The sequence below is a fragment of the Mangifera indica genome, chromosome 3, assembly GCF_011075055.1.
Source record: "Mangifera indica cultivar Alphonso chromosome 3, CATAS_Mindica_2.1, whole genome shotgun sequence".
NCBI lineage: Eukaryota > Viridiplantae > Streptophyta > Magnoliopsida > Sapindales > Anacardiaceae > Mangifera > Mangifera indica.
Genome location: NC_058139.1, coordinates 20,735,534 through 20,757,741, shown reverse-complemented (window position 1 = coordinate 20,757,741; position 22,208 = coordinate 20,735,534). Strand labels below are relative to the sequence as shown.

Below are 22,208 nucleotides of genomic sequence, written 5' to 3'. Positions count from 1 at the left end.
AGATATGAATTCTTGCTTCTAGTTTCCATTCTCTCTCTCCTCTGCAAATATCACTGATTAAATTGCCTCTTAATATGCAAGTTCTGAAGCTAAACCCATATGTGTTTCTTCTTAATGTTAAAAAGAAGACGAATGTGGTGATTGTTGTGATCTTCAGTCATCTATTAATGACAAGAGAAAAGAACTTTACCCTCACACAAAGTTAAGGGTCTTAGTGTGCTTCTCTTCATAGATGGCCAATAAGATTCTTCATTAAAATGATGAACGGAAAATTTCCTAGGTAGACAAACATTAATTATAGTTTTAATTTAATAAAATCAAATAATTAAATACTTTAATGATAGTTTACAGATAGATTTTAGTAACTAATAAAGACAAGTTTAGTATACTTATGTCATTATTAGTGTGGGATTTAAGGATTTAAGTAATTAATAAAAATAAGTTGACAATATTAGTGTAGGATTTAAGGATTTTGATCCCTTTGATTAAATCTATTAACTTATTATATATAAATTAGATACTCTTACTTAAACCCATACAGTATAACTTTACTAATTGAAAGTTATCTTTCAGAGAGATTTCAGGAGCAAAAGATTAGTCATACCAATGCAAGTAATCTCAACGACGTCACAAATTCAAATTTTCAGATTGTATGATCTTTCAAGTAGTATTTTTATAATCGTAAAGTTTTTAATTCAATGTTGTATAGTCTACGTATATATCCAGTGGAATTAGAATTGAATGATTTAATGTTTGCTTATGTAAATAAGATCTTACATTTAAAATATTCAAATAGAGTGGTAATGAATTGGGTGCCTAGGCTGCTTAGGAAACAGACGCAATCTCATGATTCTTTAAAACTACCTTTAACCGAATGCTCTTAACAAACTCTAGGCCCTAAAGATAACTATCACCTCTATATAAGACCGGCCACCCATCACAACAGACTCCCTCACAAAAATCTCAAGCCTCTTCAACATTCCAAGAAGCGTCATTGTTGCATAGAGTTTTTCACTTGAGAGATGGCACCAGAACTATTGCTCATAGTAGAAGCGTTACTGTGTCTTCATCAATTTACAAGGAGGGGTAACTTGATAATCTTAACAAGGCTACCGCATGTCTTTATCTGCACATACCGCTTCGGCCAACATACCCAAGTAAATATCACTTTCTTGGATCAATTATGGTTACTTAGATGAGAAATTTTGTGAAAGAAAATAACCACAGAAGTTTATTGATTCACATGTTCATTTCTTGTGGAATAGTTGGAATTGCCTTTTTGTGTATTGGTTTCGTTACAATCTTGTGTAATAGGCTTAAGTTTTTATTTTTTGTTCTTGGCTCGGTATGTTCGGTTGCCAAGAAAACTAGAGGGGAAATATAATAAGAATCCTTGTATTTAGAAGAATTGAAGCTTTCTTATCTCCCTCTACATTTTCAGCCTTCCCTTCTGAAATTCTTTGTTCGGTTGTGATTTTTTCCCTTTTTCTTAAAGAATTCACATGAATGAAAATGATGGAGCTTCAAGGCATTTTTTAGTTTTCAGATTTCTTTATTTACAAACAATCTTGCTAGGTGTTTTATTTGAATTTCTTGAAACACTGTATGGTAGTAGGGACTTCTTGGAGACTTATTGTAATTCATGTGCTTTACTATGATGTTTCAATATACTAGATAAATCTCATATCGATAAAATATAATAAAAATGTTGAGTTTAGAGGTGCATCTGACATTACTGAAATTGTTATGAGTTCTTTAAGATATCAAATCGTCTTTTGGGTTGTCCAAAATGAAAAACCACTCTGAAATTTTCCTAACCAAGTTTCTCTGACCTTATGTTGTATTGCAGATGAAAATGCAGTGGCACAACGATGATGCCCTTCTAAAAGGCAACAATGGAGGAGGTAAGAGGCCAGGCCACAGCCTTTTCCTGTAAAACAAATTTCCTACCATTTTTAAACAACCAGATACATATGTTTGGTGAATGCAACAGGGACAAAGAAAATATATTTGATAGCCTCCAAGCTTGAGGACAATCAAGGCCAATTCATCCAGTGGCCTAAGGTTCAACTGCTTTCATCGGTTAAATTTACTTGTCACAAATTCCAGTTACACATTTCCTACTAATATTTTCATCTTCACTGTCTCCTAGGTTCAAAAGCCTATTTTTGAAAAACCCAACAGGGTAACAGCTCCAGTTTACTGCCTACAGCTGCACCAACAAAGGCCTAGGTATACAAATATTCACTGTAGTGATTCTCTTTCTGGATTTTCTTCAAGTTTTGGGCTAAGATATAATCATGTCACACCTTTTTCACTTAGCATTCCTCTTAATATCACCAAAATGTCATAGAAATGCAGCGAGGATACAATTGGTCACTTATTTTTCCTTTATTATCTTTTTATTTTTAGGAAGTTTGTTTAGTTAAAAATTACGGTGTTGTTCATGTTGGACATATACAATATCGCTTCATTTTACAACTGGTACCAGGAATAGAAAAACAAAACTTCTTAATCTCTTTATCTCTACTCCCTGCCAAATGAGGGGGGGAAAAAAAACATGCATACACATATACCTGCAAATCAATTTCACCCTTAGGATCAACTGCTTTTGCTAATTTTGATGAGGACTTTAAGTTGAGAATTGTGAGGCAAAAGCCAAACAGATTTGTTTTTATGATAACTAGTTATGTTGTAACATGATCCCTTCATTTAATTAAATAAGCATTTTTCTAAAATAGACGAAGAGGTTATCATAGAAATTCAACCACTCTTTTTCAAACCCCTATCCAAAATCAAGACATTCTACTACTCACACTTTACTTGAGCTATCTCAAAAAGTTACTAATCACATAACTGTAGAAGTAAGTTTCAAAAAAATAGGTCGAAACTTGGCATTGGGTTCCCCATAAAAGATAAACTCTTTCTGAATGGCTTGACCGCCACCTCTATCTCTTCCTTCAAATATTAAGATCTGGAAGAAGGTCAAAGTAACAAGATGGGTCAGAATCATCCAACTCAAAAAGGCCAACATAACTGAAAGTGGGAATACAAAGTAAAGAATTGCATGATAATTAATTTCCACTAAAAATCATTAGAAAGAGAGATTTCTAACCATCCCAATTTGCATGAGAGCCATACCTGGGTCCTTGCTTCACTCTGGCTTTTCTCAGCTTCCATTGCTTTATGTTTCTCCTCTAATCTTGAATAAAACTAAAAAAAATGCAACATAATAGATACATTATATATGAAAAATCAAACTACAAGATTCATGTTGAATATATATATATATAAAGGCAGTACCTCCTTCTGTTTCTCTGCATATTCTGTACATCTAAATGGAGGAGCTGCCGAAACAGTCATCCTGGACTTAATAGTCCTTGAAGATGCTGCAGTTCTATGCATAGTGAAAAGATAACATGAATTTTGAAAAGAAAGAGAGTGCTGAGGCGACAGAAAGAACAAGAAGGTATAGAAGAATAAGATATCAAACAATGATTCCTGAGGGTCAAAGGATATGAGTAAGCTACAGAACAAGAATCTTCCTCATCAGGGTGCTTCTCGTTCTGGGGTTGCAATGGCATCCTCAGCACCATAGGTGGCTGGACCCAAAACAATGAAGCTAATAGGTCAGCTATAAACAATTACATCATCCTGAATTTGTCAACTCTATGATTTTCAAATAAAACTTTGTAAAACTTTTAACCAAATGAAAAATTTACAATTAGACAGCAAATGCAAGTTGCTCATGGCCTGCCATGAGATTTTTTTTGATATGTTAGTAAGGTTTTAATATTACCAGCAGTCACAAATGATCTCTGCACTAAATTTATGGTAATCATCTCTTAAATTAATGTCACATTAGATGGTCCAATATCATGTTGACACAATAAAACCTCAATTTTCAAGGCAATGAGGAAAAAGAATACCTAAGCATACTCATATAAGAAGTAATCATAATGTCACTAGTCCTTAAGCTCAATAGTGTTTGACACAATCCTTCTATATTCACTATGTTATATATTTTAGGTTATCTACTGTCAAAACAAAAACCAAAAAGAGAAAAAAAACAATAACAATATATAGAAGCCACTTTATAGTTTACAAGGACAATCAATAGAGACACAAAGTGCAACTAGGGTGATAAAACAAAAGGGAAACAAACAATTTAGTTGATGCAAGACTAGAGAAAGCCTTCATGACAAAGTCTATTATCTTACAGGTTTAACCGAGCCGTTCCATACATAGGCCTTGAAACTTTAGCTAGAGCAGCACCATACTTTAGTTGAACAAGAATGAGGAATTCACAACATTGATTTTAGAACCACCACTACACATGCACATTAAGTATGGATGTTGTTGGACGTAAAATGCTTAAGGTTAAGATGTTATTATTCATTAATTCTGATATTGACCTTATAAACCATGGGAGAACAATAAATTTCCTTGAATAATATTGTGGAGAGAACATGTTTCCAAAGTGAAAGACTTAAGCCTTTGGGGTGCTCAAGGAATTGGTTTTAATGATAAGGTAGAAAATATGACAGAAACATTTGGAAATTGACTTCTAATTCAAAATAAGAGTAATCAAAATTATCATATTTAATCAGGCAAAAAGAATTATTTTTGGTATCTGTTGTCAATCCCTAATAGCAAATAAATTTCCAGTTTGCAAAAATTCATTTCATCCTGGCCCTTTGCAGCTATCTACCAAATGGTCTCATTTCCAGAAGAACACTTCATTAAAAATACAAAGGTAATCACTGAATAAAACTCATTTTAGTGGCAACTAAAAATATATAATGATTTTACTTAAGGTAAAAGTAGATTACCTGCAGTAATAAAAGATATTCAAGCTTGACCAAGCAAAAAGACAATGTGAAAAAGGAAAAATATTAAGAAAAAATGAACAACAAAGTCTTTGACAAGCTCAAAATACAGTTGATTGATCCTACAAGAAAAAAACAGTGACAAACAGAATCATTTTCCTTCGTAAAACTGGATGGTCAAGACAAATAAAAGAAGAATAATTAGATAAATGAGTCTGCTCAAACTAATAATCATGAAAAAATTCCTACCAACAACCAGATTATACTCTAAAAAGCAATTAATTAACTGTGTAGGGACCTAGTCAAACAAGAAGAAATGAGTTTACTTTCAATAAAAAAAAAAAAAGAGAGAAAAGAAAGGCACAACCAAAATTGAGAAATGTTACCAAAATTGAAAGAAAACATTCCAGAGTATATATTTGAAAATAAAGAGACATCATCAACTACAGAATTGATTCAAAATTCAAGCCACCCAATCTTTAGTTGGTCACATTTAATAATAAAATTTGCACAATAAGGAATCGAACTCATAAACAAACGTGTACCATGTTAAAAGCTCAGTCATTTATCTGTGGACACACAAAATACAGATGAATTATCCAACTTTAAAAAAGCATTAAATCTATGACCCAAACTGAATCCCATTCTGACCCAGAATATATTTACTCACAATACTGCAGAAAACAATTTAAAAACATGAAATTTCTGCCCACTACGAGTATGATATCAATCTTGAAACTTGAACTCAACAAAGCTAAAAAATATCAAATTTTAAAATTTTTTCCCATGAAGAAAAAATGCTTGCGGTGATAAGACACACCAAAAAAACAAATCCCAGAAGCAAACAGACAACATTAACAGATCGGTTGGCAACGGAATGAAGGAATCATTGAAGCTACATTGCATGCATGGTGATGATAAACAGATAAAGAATTAGAAAAGAGAGATAAAGAATTTCAAACAAGGTAAATCACTCACGTTCTTGATCAGATCTGTAAAGAGAGCAGAAGTGGAATATGGAAAACGGAAAATGGAGCTGTGTGAGTCGGTTGTCTCTCTTACAAACCGTAGTTCCTTTTATACAAGGCCAAAAGACTTAGTCCCACCCATGGTTTGGTGCTAATCCAAACTTATACATAGTAACTTTTGAAAATTCAAATATCTACTGTTTATTAATTTTGATTGTTATTATCAGGCGTAAAATTGTTATTTAGTTTTTTATTCAAGAAATAAAAAAATAATCTTATTTTTCTTACCTTAGTTTTGAAACCTAATAATTCTCCCCCTATTTTTTTCAAGTTTAAAAACTAACCTCCTTCTTCCCCAAGTCTAGGTTTTATTTAGACTCTCATATTTTTTCTATATAGAGCCATCCCTAGCCTTTTCAAAAATTTCAATTTCACCCCCTCTTTAACTTCGACATCCAAATCACCAGCAATGTCTTTCTCCCTCTGTCTCTAGAAACTAAGACCGAGTAAATGTGACTTCCCCTTCAACTTCTTCCCATTTATATCTTGCTTGACACAAAATTTTGGTAAAAATTAAGTGAGAAATCTTACTCGATTTCGGCCACAAAAGCTTTGATTCGGCTTCATCATTAACCATCGACACTTTATCTCCCTTCAATTTCGACAAATCAAAGGAAGGAGATGTTGTGTTGTCGTCAACCACCGAAGGAGAGGTCAATGATGATACGAATTTGCCGACAAAGTTGAAACCCTAAGCTTATTTCACATCGATTCAGTCAACTTCGGCTTTGTATTCGGCCTTCGCTATATGTCCATTAAATCGAGAGTTTAAGGTGCACCAACAGAATGAACAACGATGCCAGAAAGTGAGGGGCAACCAGAAAAGAGAAGGGAAAGTGAAAGTTTCAAAGAATGGGGTGGCGGTGTAAGAGTAAAAAATATGGGGGGTAAGTGAAGGTTTCAAAATTATAAATATGTAACCTTAAAAATGGGGGGGGGGGGGGGGGAGGCAAAAATAATTTTGTAAACTAAATTAATACTAAATTAGAATTGTTAGTTTTCAAAACTAAGGGAGAAAAGGAGATAATTTTAATATTTTCTAGATAAATTCTATAAATAACAATTTCATCCTTGACAATAATGACCAAAATTAACAAACGAGTGAGTATTAGAATTTCGATGGTTAGTAGGTGAAAAGTTAGGTTTGCATCAAACCTTGGGTGGGAAATAGTCATTTGGCCTTCATAAAATTGTTCTATCCTTGTTTCTCGTTGGTGTTAACTATGTTAAGTCGTAGATAGATTTGGTAGATGAAGGGATGATTTTTAGGATTATTGCTTTTTTTTTTTTTAAAAGGCCAAAAAGACTTATTCCCACTCAAGTTTTGGTCTATTCTCAACCTCTTATCCATTAAATTTTAAAAACTCAAATACTCACTCGTCATTAAACAAATATATTTAAAAAACTAAAATTTTATCTCATCCCCCCCCCCCCACCCCTTTCTATTTGAAAAACAAACAATTTCCCCCACCCAAAGTTTGAAAAGTTACATTTTTCCCTTATGGTATTTTTCTCTTTCTTCGACCATCTTCTTTGTTCCAATCGACAACCAACCCTTCCCACCCATCTTCTTCTCTCACTCAAGAGAGTCTGTCAGTAGTTGAAGACAAATCATCTTCATTTGATGAAGAGACAAAGATGATTTGTCTTCGTCTCTTTAGGTGGTCGAAGACAATTCATCTTCGTTTGCTTCTTTAGGCGACGGGGAGATGTTTTGGATGAAGCATGACGGATCTTTGGCGAAGCCACTTTGATTCATCACGATCATGGTTGCTTTGCAGTTGTGTCTTCATTCAAGAGGTGAGAGGGAGCATCAACAAATGAGAGGTCGGCTAGAGAATGGTCGTTAGAGAAGGAAGGGAAAAAATGAAACACTAGGGGCCGAAGATAACTTTTCAAACTTTTGGGTAGAAGAAATTGTTAGATTTTCAAATTAACAGGAGAAAATGAGATAAAATTTTAATTTTTTAATATTATTAGTTAAATGACATTTTTACCTTGTAGCTAACAATAAGTTCTAAAAGAAGTTGATGACTAGTAGGTCTTTAGGTTTTCGAAATTTAAAAGAGTGAGAGTTTAGGAATAAACTAAACTAAACCTTGGGTGGAAATAAGTCTTTTGGCCTATTAAATAAATTCTGTTTAATTTTTTTATAAGACAATTTGAATATTTAAGTTTTACCGTTCAAACTTTCAAAACTCCGTTAAAAATATTAAACTTTTATTGGTTTTTATAAAAAGTATCAAATTAATAATATTTCTTTTCAAATAAAATGAAATAAATACTCTTAATTGTGTTTGTTCGATATTTTCAATTGAAAAATTCTTGAAAATTTGATCTCTTTTAAGATTTTGAAAGTTCAAATTCTTTAATTAGAAAATCTCAAATTTTGGTTTAAGTTTTGCAAGTTTTCAAATAGTGTTAGCCTAGTAGGCTCTCACGAGGTAAGGAGCAAAGAGTCAATTTTGAAACTTGTTGGACTCATGGGATCACGAGTAGGGGGCAAAACGCCACTTTTTAGAACTTGAGAGGATTGTGGGATCATGGAGAAGGGGGAAATGTGGGTTTTGAAATAGTTCCTACCTCTTTGAAATTGCGAGTTTAGGGTTAGCAGTTAGTTGATGATTTTCATAAGGGGCCTTTCCACTATTTGCCATTAAAGGGTTTTGTTTGATATTTTTCACTTAGGTGTTTTATGATATTTACCATTTAAGGGAACAAATAGATATTTTTTCCATTATAAGGATATATATATATGTATATTTATTATTGGATAGTTTCAATTTAGGGTTTTTGGACATGTTGATTTTAAAAAAAAGAAATTTATCATTACAATTGAAATCTTTTTAATAATGCAGTGCTATTCTCATGACTTTGATAAGGATCTTGCGTATCATTGATGAACTTGTGATGAGAATGAATATATACATATGTTGGAGAGGAGTGGCATGTTGTTTGATCAATTAGCTATGGATGCGATATTGAGTAACACGAGTAAGGGAATGATTTGCGATTGCTCATGAATGTATAAGTTGTATGGTTGATTTGTAAGCTATAATTCTTGTCCTTAATTCATCGTATAGTATGGAATTATCTATGTAGTGCATGAAAACATATAAGGATCATATAGATTGTGAAATTTAAGGTTCCTCAGTTTACTTTCTGGGTTGGACACAAGATTGTGTGATATGGGACACATGCCCGTGTGCATGAATTCTAGATATCAGATTGAGTTTTCCAATGATCCGACAACTATTGGACACCATTGATAATTGAGCAGTTAACCCGGACACTAGGTTCACTTGTGTATGACTTTTTCAAGACCATGTATGGAGTGAAATAACTAAAATACCCTTGAGAAGTAAAGCGATCAAAATGAGTTATGTTTGAAAATTATGCTAATTATAGAAAAAAGAATACATGCTCATGTCAGAAGACATACACCCCCTTGTGTATAAGTGATTTGGTTTACACAAGGAAAGGTTATGAGGAAAAAAGGTCATGTAAAATTTACTAGGTTAACATGCCCGTGTTTAAGAAGCAACATGCCCATGTATATGGCACAATAAAGCAACATGCCTGTGTCTAATGTACAAGGAAGATACATGCCTATGTATCTTAGATAACACGTCCGTGTATAAAGGGCATAATAAAGAAAGATAATGGAAACTAGGCTAAAGGTTTATGGGTTGTTCTAAGAGGCAGTATAGAAATCTTGAGTATATAGTAGTACCCAATGTGCCAAAGAGATAAGACTTTGGAAGGGCGTGAGATATGGTTAAGGTGAAAGCTAAGTTGAGCTAGAGATGACATGAGGCTTGAGATACATACATGTTAGATGTGTTAAGATCATTACAAAAGGGCACTATGTGTACATTTTTCCTACACCGCCTATAGTAAAACATTGTACTCGTAGTAAGATACTTGTTTTTAGTAGAACCCAAATGAGATGTGTTCAGGTGTAGTGGATTAACGAGTGTTCACATGGCCAATGTGTCAAATCCATGTATTCAATCTAGTTCAATCGACCTAGTATACAATTATGAGACATAGCTTCCAGATGACGATGCTTTTACTAATAAATAATATGTCACATCAGATAGAAGTCTAGGGGAATGGTTTCTTTGTGAACGAGTGAAACAAAGTTGACCCTAGAGATGATATGGCACACTAGTTAAGAATTCAAGAAGTGGTTCTTTAGTGGCCGAGAAGGTCTTAGTTTAATCTAAGAATTATGATGCATAGCCTAAAAGTTCTTGAGAGTAGTATGAGTATAGTTGTAAGATGTAAGACCCAATATCATCCTAATGAGAGTATAGAGATAAACTTTAGATGACAAAGTTAATATAGGTCAAGACAAGGGCAATTTAGGAAACAAGTAAAAGTTTGTAATAGAGTCTTTAACTTACTGAGTGTCATCACTCACTCTCTTACTTTCATGTGTGTAGATATAAGTGGTTGTGATGGTTATGGGTAAATAGTGATCAACCGACATAGAGCAATTGAGGGCATTTTTGTCTTTTCAAGATTTTATCAATTTATGTATTTTAGTTATCTTTATGCTTTGGCTACACACACCATGTTGATGTTGTTAATGTTTTTGTGTTGTAAACATCTTTTGTACACTTCTAACTATTACGTTTTCAGAAGGATATTTTTGTAATTTTTACTTGATTTATGATTAATGTTTTATTCAAAGTTCTATATCATTTATTTATGTTTTAAAAATTTATGCATACTAAAATAGTCTATTTAGTGACATCTTCCTTTACAGGAATGTACATATGAATGATGTGTTACAATATTACACTTTTAACTCTAAACATATAATAAATTAATAAATTTATGTGTACTAATAATAATAATAATAATAACAACTATTTTATATAGTGATATAACATTTTTTAATACATAAATTAATGCTTATTATTAATATAAATATCAATAATAAAGACTAATATTCTATCTCTAAAGATTAACTTAATTTTCTTGTTAGTTACCAAACTCAAAATATCAGATCCAGCGAATGGGTTAGTTGGGCTTCTTAATATGGCCTTTTTAACAATTTGCCTTCCAAGTTACAAGGTTGTTCCCTCTTACAAATAATGGCCTCTAAAATTTTGCCAAATTAGAAATTTCCTGTAACACCTTATTTAAGAAGCATACCCCTAGTGATAATTATCTTGATGTGATGCATATATACAAAAATAAATAAAATTAAAGCAACAATTTAATGAAAAATAAACCTTTATTGAAAATTAATATGTGTGCCCAGAAAATGTTTTGAAATTAAATTCAATACTTACAATAATAATATTAATCCATTATGTATTAACCCTATAAAACATTGATTGCAACCATAAATTTATAAAAGAAAATAATGATAACCGAATACAGAACTTAGTGCGTTAATCCAACCGTCTTCCTGTCTGCCTCACTGTTTTCCCTACCTGCAAAACCCAAAAATAAACATGTGATTTGTAATATTTAGTAGACATTTGTAGTAAATGTGATTTTCCTCACAAATATTCTTGACAGAGTCTTACTGCCCCCACTCATCCCTAAAGCACTTGGTTGGATACCGAACTTAGGTGCCTTCTTTGCCTTCGTATTGGATGGGGCATCTATATCAGATACCTCTAACATCTATATATATCAAATTTAAACATTTGTCTCAGGTGTCGCTTACATCATCATCACATATTAGATTAATTCCCATGTCCTTTTATTCGAAATCGAGACATCTCATCAATCGGCTCACATATTCTTAAGATCAGAATGTCTCATCAACTAGCTCTTAATGTGACTCATAATTAAGACTACATTTTTTAGCTTGGTCGTTTACAAACTCTTATGGGCACTAAATTTGTCCCCACATTTATGAATAGTGCTAACATTACCTTCCTAAGATTCAACTTGAATGTAAAAAGCTTGGCATGGATGCATTATGGTCTATTAAAGCGTATTTTAATAGCTCCAAGTGCACCATAACATGTGGGGGTACGCACATAGCACACTAGCCCAAAGCATGCATGGCTAACATGCTACAGTACCTAATATAAATTTTTCACATGAATTTCATCTCTCGTAAGTGCACAACGACACATCGGCTTTGAGCTTTCACACATTCGACATTCATGGAGCATGTCTGGCTTATGCGATACATGTCTAGTGTGCACATTACATGGCTGCCATGTGAGCTATTCATCGACGATACTTCTACAGGTGCATGTCCAACACCTCGATAAACCCCAAGCGTGCTTAGGCTACCAGCCTAGCTCTTGGCTATGACGAGTGGTAACTTAACCATGGCATAGCCGTGCAATTCTCATATGTAGGTTCGCCTGCCATCAACCACCCCATTCTGCTGTCGACTTTTGGTGATCAAAGAAACTCAAGGGTCCTAATATCTCTAACCATCCATCACAAGTCCTTATCTTACACATTTCCTTGTTCACACACCTTATATATACATATATATAAAAAATTGGATAGGCATACACAATCTCTGAATACGGGCACATGAACAATTTAAAAGCAAAATTTGAGTAATAAAATGTAGTATCAAATAATAGAGAAATGACCAAATTACCTTTTACATTTAGCCAGGGTATTACACCTCCACATGTTCATTCATTATTGACAGCCTCCGATCATAAGCTTCTCACCAAGTAAATCTTGACAACATTTCTCGTTATTTCCCAGCATCCTAAAGAAACAATCTGAGAAAAAATAATAGAGAATTTTTTATAGTTTATCAGAGAAAATACTATTGTTGACTGTCTACACCCTTTCTTTTAACACAATATGTATGACATGACTTGCAAAATTGTAAGTTGTACCAAGAGCTTTGGAATAAAACCTATAAATCAATTCATTAAAAATAATAAAAAATTATAAATAATAAAAAATTAAAAAAAAATTGGCCTATCAACTTGTTAAGGGTTCATGAAGACATGGACTGAGACTTTGGATTGTGCCATGAGCCTAGCCATGCTTATTACCATGTTTAAGTGATTAATAAAAATAAGCATAATAAACTTATGTTATGATATGGGTTGACAAATTAGTGTGAGACTTGAAGGTTATTGGACTTTTGGCTAGGTACCCTCTCTAAAACCCATTTAGTATAGTTTCGAAAGTAGTAGACTAAGCACTTTGATGCAGGTAATCTCAACAACGTGACAAATTCAAAATTTCAAATTGTATGACATTTTATAATTCTGAAGTTTTCAATTTAATGTTTTATAGCCTATGTCTATATCTTGTGGAATTAGGATTGAATGATTGATTATGTGAATAAAATCTTACATTTAAAAGATAGAAACAGAACGGTAATGAATTAGGTGCATAGGCTTTCTAAGAAACAACTGCAACCTTATCATTCTTTTAAACTGCCTTCTATCGATAGCTTTTGCGCTCTTTAACAAACTCTTGGCCCTAAAGATAACTGTCACCACTATATAAGACCAGCCTCCTATCACAACACTCTCTTACATAAATCTAAAGCCTCTCCGGCTTTTTAAGAAACTAATGCCATTGTTGCATAGAGTTTTTTTACTGTAGAGATGGTGCCAAAACTATTGCTCATAGTAGGAAGGGTTATAGTGTCTTTATCAGTCAACCACGAGGAGTAACTTGATAACTTCTTTACCAATCTTGACACTGCTACTACATATCTTATTTTCATATACTGCTTTGCCCAATACACCCAAGTAAATTCTTTTGTGTACTTTACATTCTCATGTCAGGCTTAAGTTTTTATTTTCTGTTCTTGGTTCTTTGATTAGTATCTTTGGTTGCTGAGAAAACTATAGGGAAAAGAAAATAAGCTTGAAAGGTTTATTAGTTTCTTTATCCTTGGATTTAGAAGAATTGATGTTTCTTTATCTCCCTCTACATTTTTAGGCTTCTCTTCTGAAATTTTTGGTTTAGTTTTGAATTTTCCCTTTTTCTTGAAGAATTCACAAGAATGAAAATTATAGGGTTTCAAGATATTTTAAAGGTTTTCAATTTTTTCCTTTAACAAATAATCTTGCTTGTCATTTTATTTGAATTTCTTGAAACACTATATGGTAGTAGTGATTCTCTTGGAGACTTAACGTAATTAATGTGGTTTACTATGATAGTCCAATACCTTAGTGAAATTTCACATCAGTAAAACATAATAAAAATGTTGGGTTTAGATGTGCATCTCACGTTACTAAGATTGTTGTTGTGAATTCCTTGAGCTATCAAGACATCTTTTGAGTTGTAAAACTCAAAAGCCATGATAAACTTTGTTTAATCTATACAATAAACATTGAGTCCCATAACAACATATCTTGAAATTGAACTAGACCACTTAACCATAGATGTTATAAATAGTTATCTGAAATGAAAAACCACTCTAAAATTTTCTTACCAAGTTTCTCTGATCTTATATTGTATTCCAGATGAACATGCAGTGGCACAAGGATGATGCATTTTTGAAAGGAGACAATGGAGGAGGTAAGAGGCTAGGTCACACCCTTTTCTTGTTAAACAAATTTCCTCTCATTTTTAAACAATTAGATGTATGCTTGTGGTAAATGCAATAGTGATAAAGAAGGTATGTCTGCTAGTCACTAGGGTTGAAGACAATCAAGGACAATATGTATACCTAAGGTTCAACTACTTTCAATGGTCAAATTTACTGGTCACAAAATCTAGTTACTCATTTCCCACAAATGGGTTCATTTCTTTCACTGTCTCATGGATTGAAAAGCCTATTTTTGAGATATCCAACAAGATCATTGCTCTACCTTACAACCTACAACCACACCAACAAAGACCAAGTGATACAAATATTCACTATAAAAATTATCTTTTTGGACTTGGTCATGGCAATTGGCTCAACACAGTTTGGTTTAAATTTGTTTAGTTTGATTTTGGATTGAATTCGAGCTAGATGAATTGGATCAACTTTTAATTCAAACTGAACTCAAGTCATAGAATGTTCAGATTGAGTTTGACTTGAATTCATTATTAGAACTCATAGCTCTAATGCGACTTAAATTTATAGTTTGCATATGTGATTCAAATTTGTAACTTAGATTCATGTTTCAAAGTTTGCGAGTCATTTACAAAATGACATCATTTTACCTATTACGAGATAAAACGATGTTGTTTGGTAGGGAGGAGAGACAAAGAGACTATTAGTTTTGTTTTCCATTCCTAATACTTATGGTAAAATAAAGCAACATTGAATATTCCCAACAAAAATAATAACACTATAATCTTTAACCAAAAACACTTCCTATAAATAAAAAGATAACAAAGGAAAAATGTGTAATATCCTTGGTCTAATAGCCGACCACTGTCAAGATATCGTCCACTTAGTCTATCATGGCTTTCCTTCTAAGTTTTACAAGCCAAAACATATCTTGAAGGCTTAAGAAGTTCACAGATCATTTAACCGGTCAAATTTTCTCATTCCTAAATAATGTGGGATGGAATAGATCAACATCTCTATCATGTTTTGCTGATTTGAGATTTTCCTAAGGGTATCACATACACCCTCCTTACGGGACTCAACATCTTAGCTAAGATTTGCCCTACCATTGCTGAAGAAGACACATAGAGCCACTCTGATACCATTGTAACATCTTTGGTCCAATAGCCTTGCCACTATCAAGATATTGTTAAGTTTGGACACATAGTCTACTATGGTTTTGCTTCTAGGTTTTGCAATCCAAAATATGTCTTGACAGTTTAGAAAGCTCACAAGGTATTAACTAGTTAAATCTTCTCATCCTCAAGCAATGTGGGATGCATAGATAGGCATAATATCTCTCTCATGCTTTGTCGTTGTGGAATTTGCCTAGAGGTATCATAAAATGAGTGACAAACTATATCTTCACTCCATTCCTTTGACATCTTGGTGGCATTATGAGTAACATTAGGTAAAAATAGCATAATATGATTATATCTTAGCTCAAAACTTAAAGGAATTATAGAACTGATAGTTCATGTCATCGGATCGTGTTCATATTGTACCAATTCGGGTTTCTTGTTAAAGACCTTCAATTTTAGCCCTATCTGAATTAGAATCATGTCAAAATTTTTTAATCCTAACCCAACTCTTAAATATTTGAGTTGATCCAATTCGATCCAAATTGACCTAAAATTATCTACTATTTTCACTTTCTAAGGTGTTTTTACTATTTTAATTTCTTCATTGAATTACCCTAACCTATTATTAATAAAACGTACAATATAACATTTTATCTTGTTTACAAATGGTCTAAAAATTACATACTAAGACTTTTAAAACATATTAACAATCTAACTAACCATATCACATTTTGACTACTTAATAATAAATAAAATATTTAAATAAAAATAAAAAAATAATATGAGTAATTACAACTATATGCAATCTGTAAAGATTTCAATTGTTGTTGATATTGTCTTTCAACATTTTTATAGTTTATCCTTAACAAATTCTATTAAAGTAACATTTCTCTAAAATATTTGAATCGATTTGGGTTGTATCGGGTTACTTTTGTTGAGGACCCTAATGCTATTCGATTTAATTTCTGAGTTGTGTTAGGTTGACTTGAAATAAATTTTGTGTCAAAAAATTTTAATCCTAATCCAATTTTTTTCATATCATGTTATGTCGGGTTAATAGGTTTTATTGAAAATTGTCAGCTCTAAGGAATTCTAGAATGATAATCTCCATGATGAAGATAACAAAATAAGCCCTTCGCTTTCTACCACAATCTTGCCAAGGTATCAACTTTTTTTCCTATTTTCTTTATTAGCTATATATTTCATCACAATTCCTCTAAAAGGTTTCATAAAATGTAGGATTGAAAGTAGGGTTGGATTTGAGCCAAGCCAAGCTCGAGCTCGGCTCGATTTGCATGGAACTAAACTCGAACCCGAGTTCAGCTTGTTTAAAAAGAGCCAAACTCAAACATTTATCTAGTTTGTTATTAAAATGACGTCGTTTTAATATATATTTATCAAAATGACGTCGTTTTGTATTAAAATTTTTAAATTCACAAGCTTAATGAGTTGAACACCCCAAAACCCAAGCTCAAGTTTGTTTGAGTTGAGCTTGCTTCAGACTTGTTTGAGCCGAGCTCAAGTCAAGATCTAACAAACTCGGTTTGAATTCAACTCTAATTAAAAGCTTAATTTTGATTTTATATATAATATATATATTATTTTTGATCTGTATAGGCTCTTAGATGGATGGTTTTAATTCATTTTTCTCTCTTCATTTTACTAAAATGAAAAATTAATGGCATCGAAATCTGCATATTTTCTAAATGGGGTTTTGTTTAATCTGATTAATATGTACTTGTTGCAGTGTTGCATAGAGCAGTACAATAATTGTTATAATCTAAGCCATGGACATGGTTCATACTGTTCCTTCGTCCTTTTCCTTTTATATTATTGTTATAATCTAAGTCTAACAGATAACTCGCAAAATTGCAGAGATTTTTTAATTACTGCTAAAGCTCAGCCTTAATTGAATTAATTAAGATAAATATTTGATGATGGTCGTTCAACTGGCACTACTAGCAGTTACAACTTGTTACTGGTAAGGCTGTTCCCGCTTGAAATAACGGCCTACAAATAGAGTGGTAATGAATTGGGTGCATAGGCTGCTTAGGAAACAAATGCAATCTCATGAGTCTTTAAAACTACCTTTAACCGAATGCTCTTAACAAACACTATGCCCCAAAGATAACTATTACCTCTACATAAGACCAGCCCCCCATCCCGACAGACTCCCTCACAAAAGTCTCAAGCCTCTCCAACATTCCAAGAAGCGCCATTGTTGCATGGAGTTTTTTACTTGAGAGATGGCACCAGAACTATTGCTCGTAGTGGAAGCGTTACTTTGTCTTCATCAATTTACAAGAAGGGGTAACTTGATAATCTTGACACTGCTACTGCATGTCTTTATCTGCACATACTCCTTCGCCCAACGTACCCAAGTAAATATCACTTTCTTGGATCAATTATGGTTGCTTAGATGAGAAATTTTGTGAAAGAAAATAACCACAAAAGTTTATTGATTCACATGTTCATTTCTTGTGGTATAGTTGGAATTGCATTTATGTTTATTGGTTTCTTTACAATCTTGTGTAATAGGCTTAAGTTTTTATTTTTTGTTCTTGGCTTGGTATGTTTGGTTGCCGAGAAAACTATAGGGGAATTGAAGCTTTCTTATCTCCCTCTAATTTTTAGGCTTCCCTTCCGAAATTCTTTGTTCGGTTGTGATTTTTTCCCTTTTTCTTAAAGAATTCACATGAATGAAAATGATGGGGTTTCAAGACATTTTTAAGTTTTCAGATTTCTTTATTTACAAATAACCTTGCTTGGCGTTTTATTGGAATTTCTTGAAACGTTGTATGGTAGGTAGCAGGGATTTTCCTGGAGACTTAATGTAAGTCATGTGCTTTACCAATCTTGACACTGCTACTGCATATCTATATCTGCATTTACTGCTTTTTCCCAACATCCCCCTGTAAATAAACTTTCTTGAACCAATTATGATCGCTTAGATGAGAGAAATTTTGTAAAAGAATTGCTCATTTGTTGTGAAATGGTTGGGAATTATGCTTTTGTGTGTATTGATTTCTTTACAATCTTGGTGTAATGGGCTTAAGTTTTTATCTTTTGTTCTTGGCTTGGTATGTTTTGTTGCCAAGAAAACTATAGAGTTACATTCTATATCCTTGGATTTTGAAGAATTGAACTTTTCTTATCTCCCTCAACATTTTCAGGCTTCTATTCTCCTTTCCTTATAGAATTCACAGGAATGAAAATTATATGGTTTCAAGACATTTTAAAGGTTTTAAGGTTTTTTTTTTGAACAAATAATCTTGTTTGGCGTTTTATTGGAATTTCTTGGAACATTGTATGGCAGTAGGGATTTCTTGGAGACTTAATGTAATTCATGTGTTTTACTATGATACTCCAATAAAACATAGTAAAGATGTGCATCCCACATTGCTAAGATTGTTGTGTGTTCCACTAGAAATCAAGATGTCTTTTGGGTTGTAAAACCCAAAAGCCATGATAAATTATTCTAGTATTTATAATAAACATTGAGTCTCATACTAACATATCTTGATATTGGATCAGACTATTAGACCGTGGATGGTAAAAATAGTTCTCTGAAATTTTCCTAATCAGGTTTCTCTGATCTTATGTTGTATTGCAGATGAACATACAGTGGCACAAGGATGACGCCGTTCTGAAAAGATACAATGGAGGTAAGAGGCCAGACCACACCCTTTTCCTGTTAAACAAATTCCTCCCATTTTTGAACAATCAGATACATGCTTTTGGTGAATGCAACGCAGACAAAGAAGATATGTCTAATAGCCTCCAAGCTTGAGGACAATCAAGGCCAATTCGTTCAGTGGCCTAAGGTTCAATTGCTTTCATAAGTCAAATTTACTTGTCATAAATTTCAGTTACTCATTTCCTACCAATAGCATCATCTCTTTCACTGTCTCTTAGATTGAAAAGCCTGTCTTTGAGAAATCCAACTGGATCACTGCTCCAGCTTACAGCATGCAGCTGCACCAACAAAGGACTGGTGATACTAACATTCAATGTAGAGATTATCTTTCTGGATTTTCTCTAAGTTTTGGGCTTAGACATAATTATATTATGCCTTTTCTGTTTAGCATTCCTCCTAATATCACCAAGATGTCATAGAAATGGAGTTAAGATATTGTTGGCCACTCATTTCTCCATTGTTATCTTTTTATTTTAAAGAATTTTGTTTAGTTGAAAATTCTGGTGTTGTTGTTCATGTAGGGCATATAAAATATTGCTTCATTTTACGGTTAGTATTAGGAATATAAAACAAAACTTCTTAGTCTCTTTATCTCTACTCCTTGCCAAATGAAAAAAAAAAAAAAGCATGCATGCACATAAACTTGCAAATCAACTGCACCCTCAAGATCAGTCGCTTTTGCTAATTTTGATGAGGACTTTTAATTGAGAATTGTGAGACAAAAGACAGGCAGATTTGTTAGTATGATAACCAATTATATTGTAACATGTTCCTTTTGTTCGATTAAATAAGCATTTTTCTAAAGTGGATGAAGAGATTCTTATAGAAATTCAACTACTCTTTTTGGAACCCTTATCCAAAATCATGGCATTCTACTACTCCCACTTTGCCTGAGCTACCTCATAAAGTCACTAATCACATAACTATAGATGTAAGTATCCAAAATGTGGGTTCAAAAACCTATCTATTTGTCTTATCCTCAGTTCATTTAATTCATCTATCATCATACAAGATAATAAGATTGATTAACCAATGCTTATCATTGGGTTGGATTTAAATTGAGTTGACTCGATCATAAAAGTCAGTTGAGCTCAACTTGTTTTAAATTTGTTTAGTTTAAATTTGAATCAAGTTCAAGCTAGATGAGTTAGAGTGTCTTTTAAACCAAACCAAACTTGAGTCATGGGGTGTTTGGATCTAGTTTGACATAAATTCATAGTTCGCATTTATAGTTCTAGTTCAATTTGAATTTATGGCTTGGATCCATAGTTCGAATTTGTGATTTAGATTTGTGGTTTAAAGTTTACGACTCATTTATAAAACGATGTTGTTAGGCAGAAAAGAGAGGTAGAGAGACTAAGAAGTTTTTCTATTCTTAATACTTGTTGTAAAATGAAACAATATTGTATATACCTAATATGAACAACAACAACACTGTAATTTTTAAAACACACTTCTTAAAAATAAAAAGATAACAAGGGAAAAATAAGCGACAAATTATATCGTCACTCCATTCCTATGACATCTTGGTGACATTATGAGCAATGTTAAGCGGTGTAAGATATTTATAGTTTTGCTCAAAACTTGAAGGAATTTCAGAAAGATAATCTCTACGGTGAGTATCTATATCACCAGACCTTTGTTGGTACTGTTGCAGGCTGTAAGCTGGAGCCGTGATCCTGTTGGGTTTCTCAAACACAGGCTTTTCAATCTGGGAGACAATGAACGAGATGAAGCTATTAGTAGGAAATGAGAAGCTGGAATTTGTGACAAGTAAATTTAACTGATGAAAGCAGTTGAACCTTAGGCTACTGAATGAATTATGTCTTAGCTCGAAACTTAAGCAGCAGCGACAAACTATATTTTTTCTTGATTTTTGATCTGCACCGGCTCTTAGATGGATGGTTCATGGAGGTTCTTTCATTCAGAAACCTAAGGTTGTACTGCTAACTTAGCTTCCTTCTTTTTCACCCGTTACAAGTTCTTATTCTTCATCCATTTTCTGGCTTGTCAGATCCACATTATTCTGAGGAAGGCTCAGAGTCTGGACAAGACCACAACTGCTGCTGATGGTGCCACAGCACCTAATGTGGAATCCGATAGGCATGCCTGACCCAGCAGTTGCTTAAGAATTCCCTCTCTGCGGTCTTCCGCATAACTGTTCTTCTTCAGTTTATATGAGTTTTTAAAAGAGATGTATATATACCCATTAGTGTTTGGAGTTGCTTTTGGATAATCTGCTAACATGATGATTTGATTGAGATGGAGACATTTTATTGGAGCAGATCTTGTGAAGCATAGCATCTCCATTTTTTTCCACTGTAGAGTTGCCAGTTTTACCTGCAAGTGTAGTTGAGATATAATATACACAGCCTTTTTGTTCAGGTTAGACTTGTAAGTTGCATTTTACCGCTATTTTCTCTCCTTTCCAAATATCACTAATTAAAGTGTCACCGCATGTCTTTATCTGCACTTACTGCTTTGCCCAACATACCCAAGTAAATAAGCACTAATTAAACTTTCTCGGATCAATTATGATTGCTTAGATGAGAAAAATTCTGTAAAAGAAAATAAGCACAAAAGTTTATTGATTCACTTGTCCATTTCTTGTGGAATTTTTGGGATTGCTTTTATGTGTATTGATTTCTTTACAATCTTGTGTAATGGGCTTAAGGTTTTTTCTTTTTTTTTTGGTTCTTGGCTTGGTATGTTTGGCTGACGAGAAAACTGTAGGGAAAAGAAAATAAGCTCTAAAGGCTTATTAGAATCTTTATCCTTGGATTTAGAAGAAATGGAGTTTTCTTATCTGCCTCTACATTTTCAAGCTTGTATTCTGAAATTCTTGGTTTAGTTGTGATTTTTCCCGTTTTCTTAAAGAATTCACAGGAATGAAAATGATGGGGTTTCACGAAATTTTTAAGGTTTTCAGTTTTTTTTTTTAATCAAATAATCTTGCTTGGCGTATTGTTTGAATTTCTTGAAACATTGAATGGCAGTAGTGATTTTCCTAGAGACTTACTGCAATCATGTGCTTTACTCTGACAATGTGACACTCTCTTA

The 22,208-nt window shown here is 33.1% G+C and overlaps 2 protein-coding genes across 5 annotated transcripts in view; both read right to left on the bottom strand.

The window, feature by feature from the left end:
• Nucleotides 1-1,791: 1,791 nt before the first annotated feature.
• The window catches only part of LOC123210263 (protein WVD2-like 3), a 42,855-nt gene continuing 22,438 nt past the window's right edge, over nucleotides 1,792-22,208 (bottom strand). The window contains exon 5 of the mRNA XM_044628521.1: nucleotides 1,792-1,930. The gene's annotated coding sequence lies outside the window, so the exon portion shown is untranslated. The remainder of the gene's footprint in view (nucleotides 1,931-22,208) is intronic.
• LOC123210262 (protein WVD2-like 3) lies at nucleotides 2,751-5,931 on the bottom strand. Of its 4 annotated transcripts, XM_044628517.1 has the most exons (6): nucleotides 5,808-5,931; nucleotides 4,833-4,951; nucleotides 3,520-3,602; nucleotides 3,304-3,394; nucleotides 3,142-3,213; nucleotides 2,751-2,974 (listed from the first exon to the last, which is right to left on the bottom strand). In XM_044628517.1, the coding sequence occupies exons 3-6, from the start codon at nucleotides 3,594-3,596 to the stop codon at nucleotides 2,849-2,851; spliced, it is 366 nt and encodes a 121-aa protein (XP_044484452.1). In that variant the 5' UTR covers nucleotides 3,597-3,602; nucleotides 4,833-4,951; nucleotides 5,808-5,931; the 3' UTR covers nucleotides 2,751-2,848. The 4 variants fall into 4 exon arrangements, with proteins under 4 accessions (XP_044484452.1, XP_044484451.1, XP_044484454.1 ...); XM_044628516.1 differs by lacking the exon at nucleotides 4,833-4,951 and having other exon boundaries at nucleotides 5,808-5,924; XM_044628519.1 differs by lacking the exons at nucleotides 3,520-3,602; nucleotides 4,833-4,951 and having other exon boundaries at nucleotides 3,304-3,397; nucleotides 5,808-5,928.

Coding starts and splice junctions, on each gene's coding strand:
- LOC123210262 (XM_044628517.1), bottom strand. CDS start 3,596: ATGGTGCTGAGGATGCCATTGCAACCCCAGAACGAGAAGCACCCTGAT. Junction 3,395..3,519: donor TCTTGTTCTGTAGCTTACTC/ATATCCTTTGAC, acceptor TATGCATAGAAC/TGCAGCATCTTCAAGGACTA. Junction 2,975..3,141: donor AGAGTGAAGCAAGGACCCAG/GTATGGCTCTCA, acceptor ACCTTCTTCCAG/ATCTTAATATTTGAAGGAAG.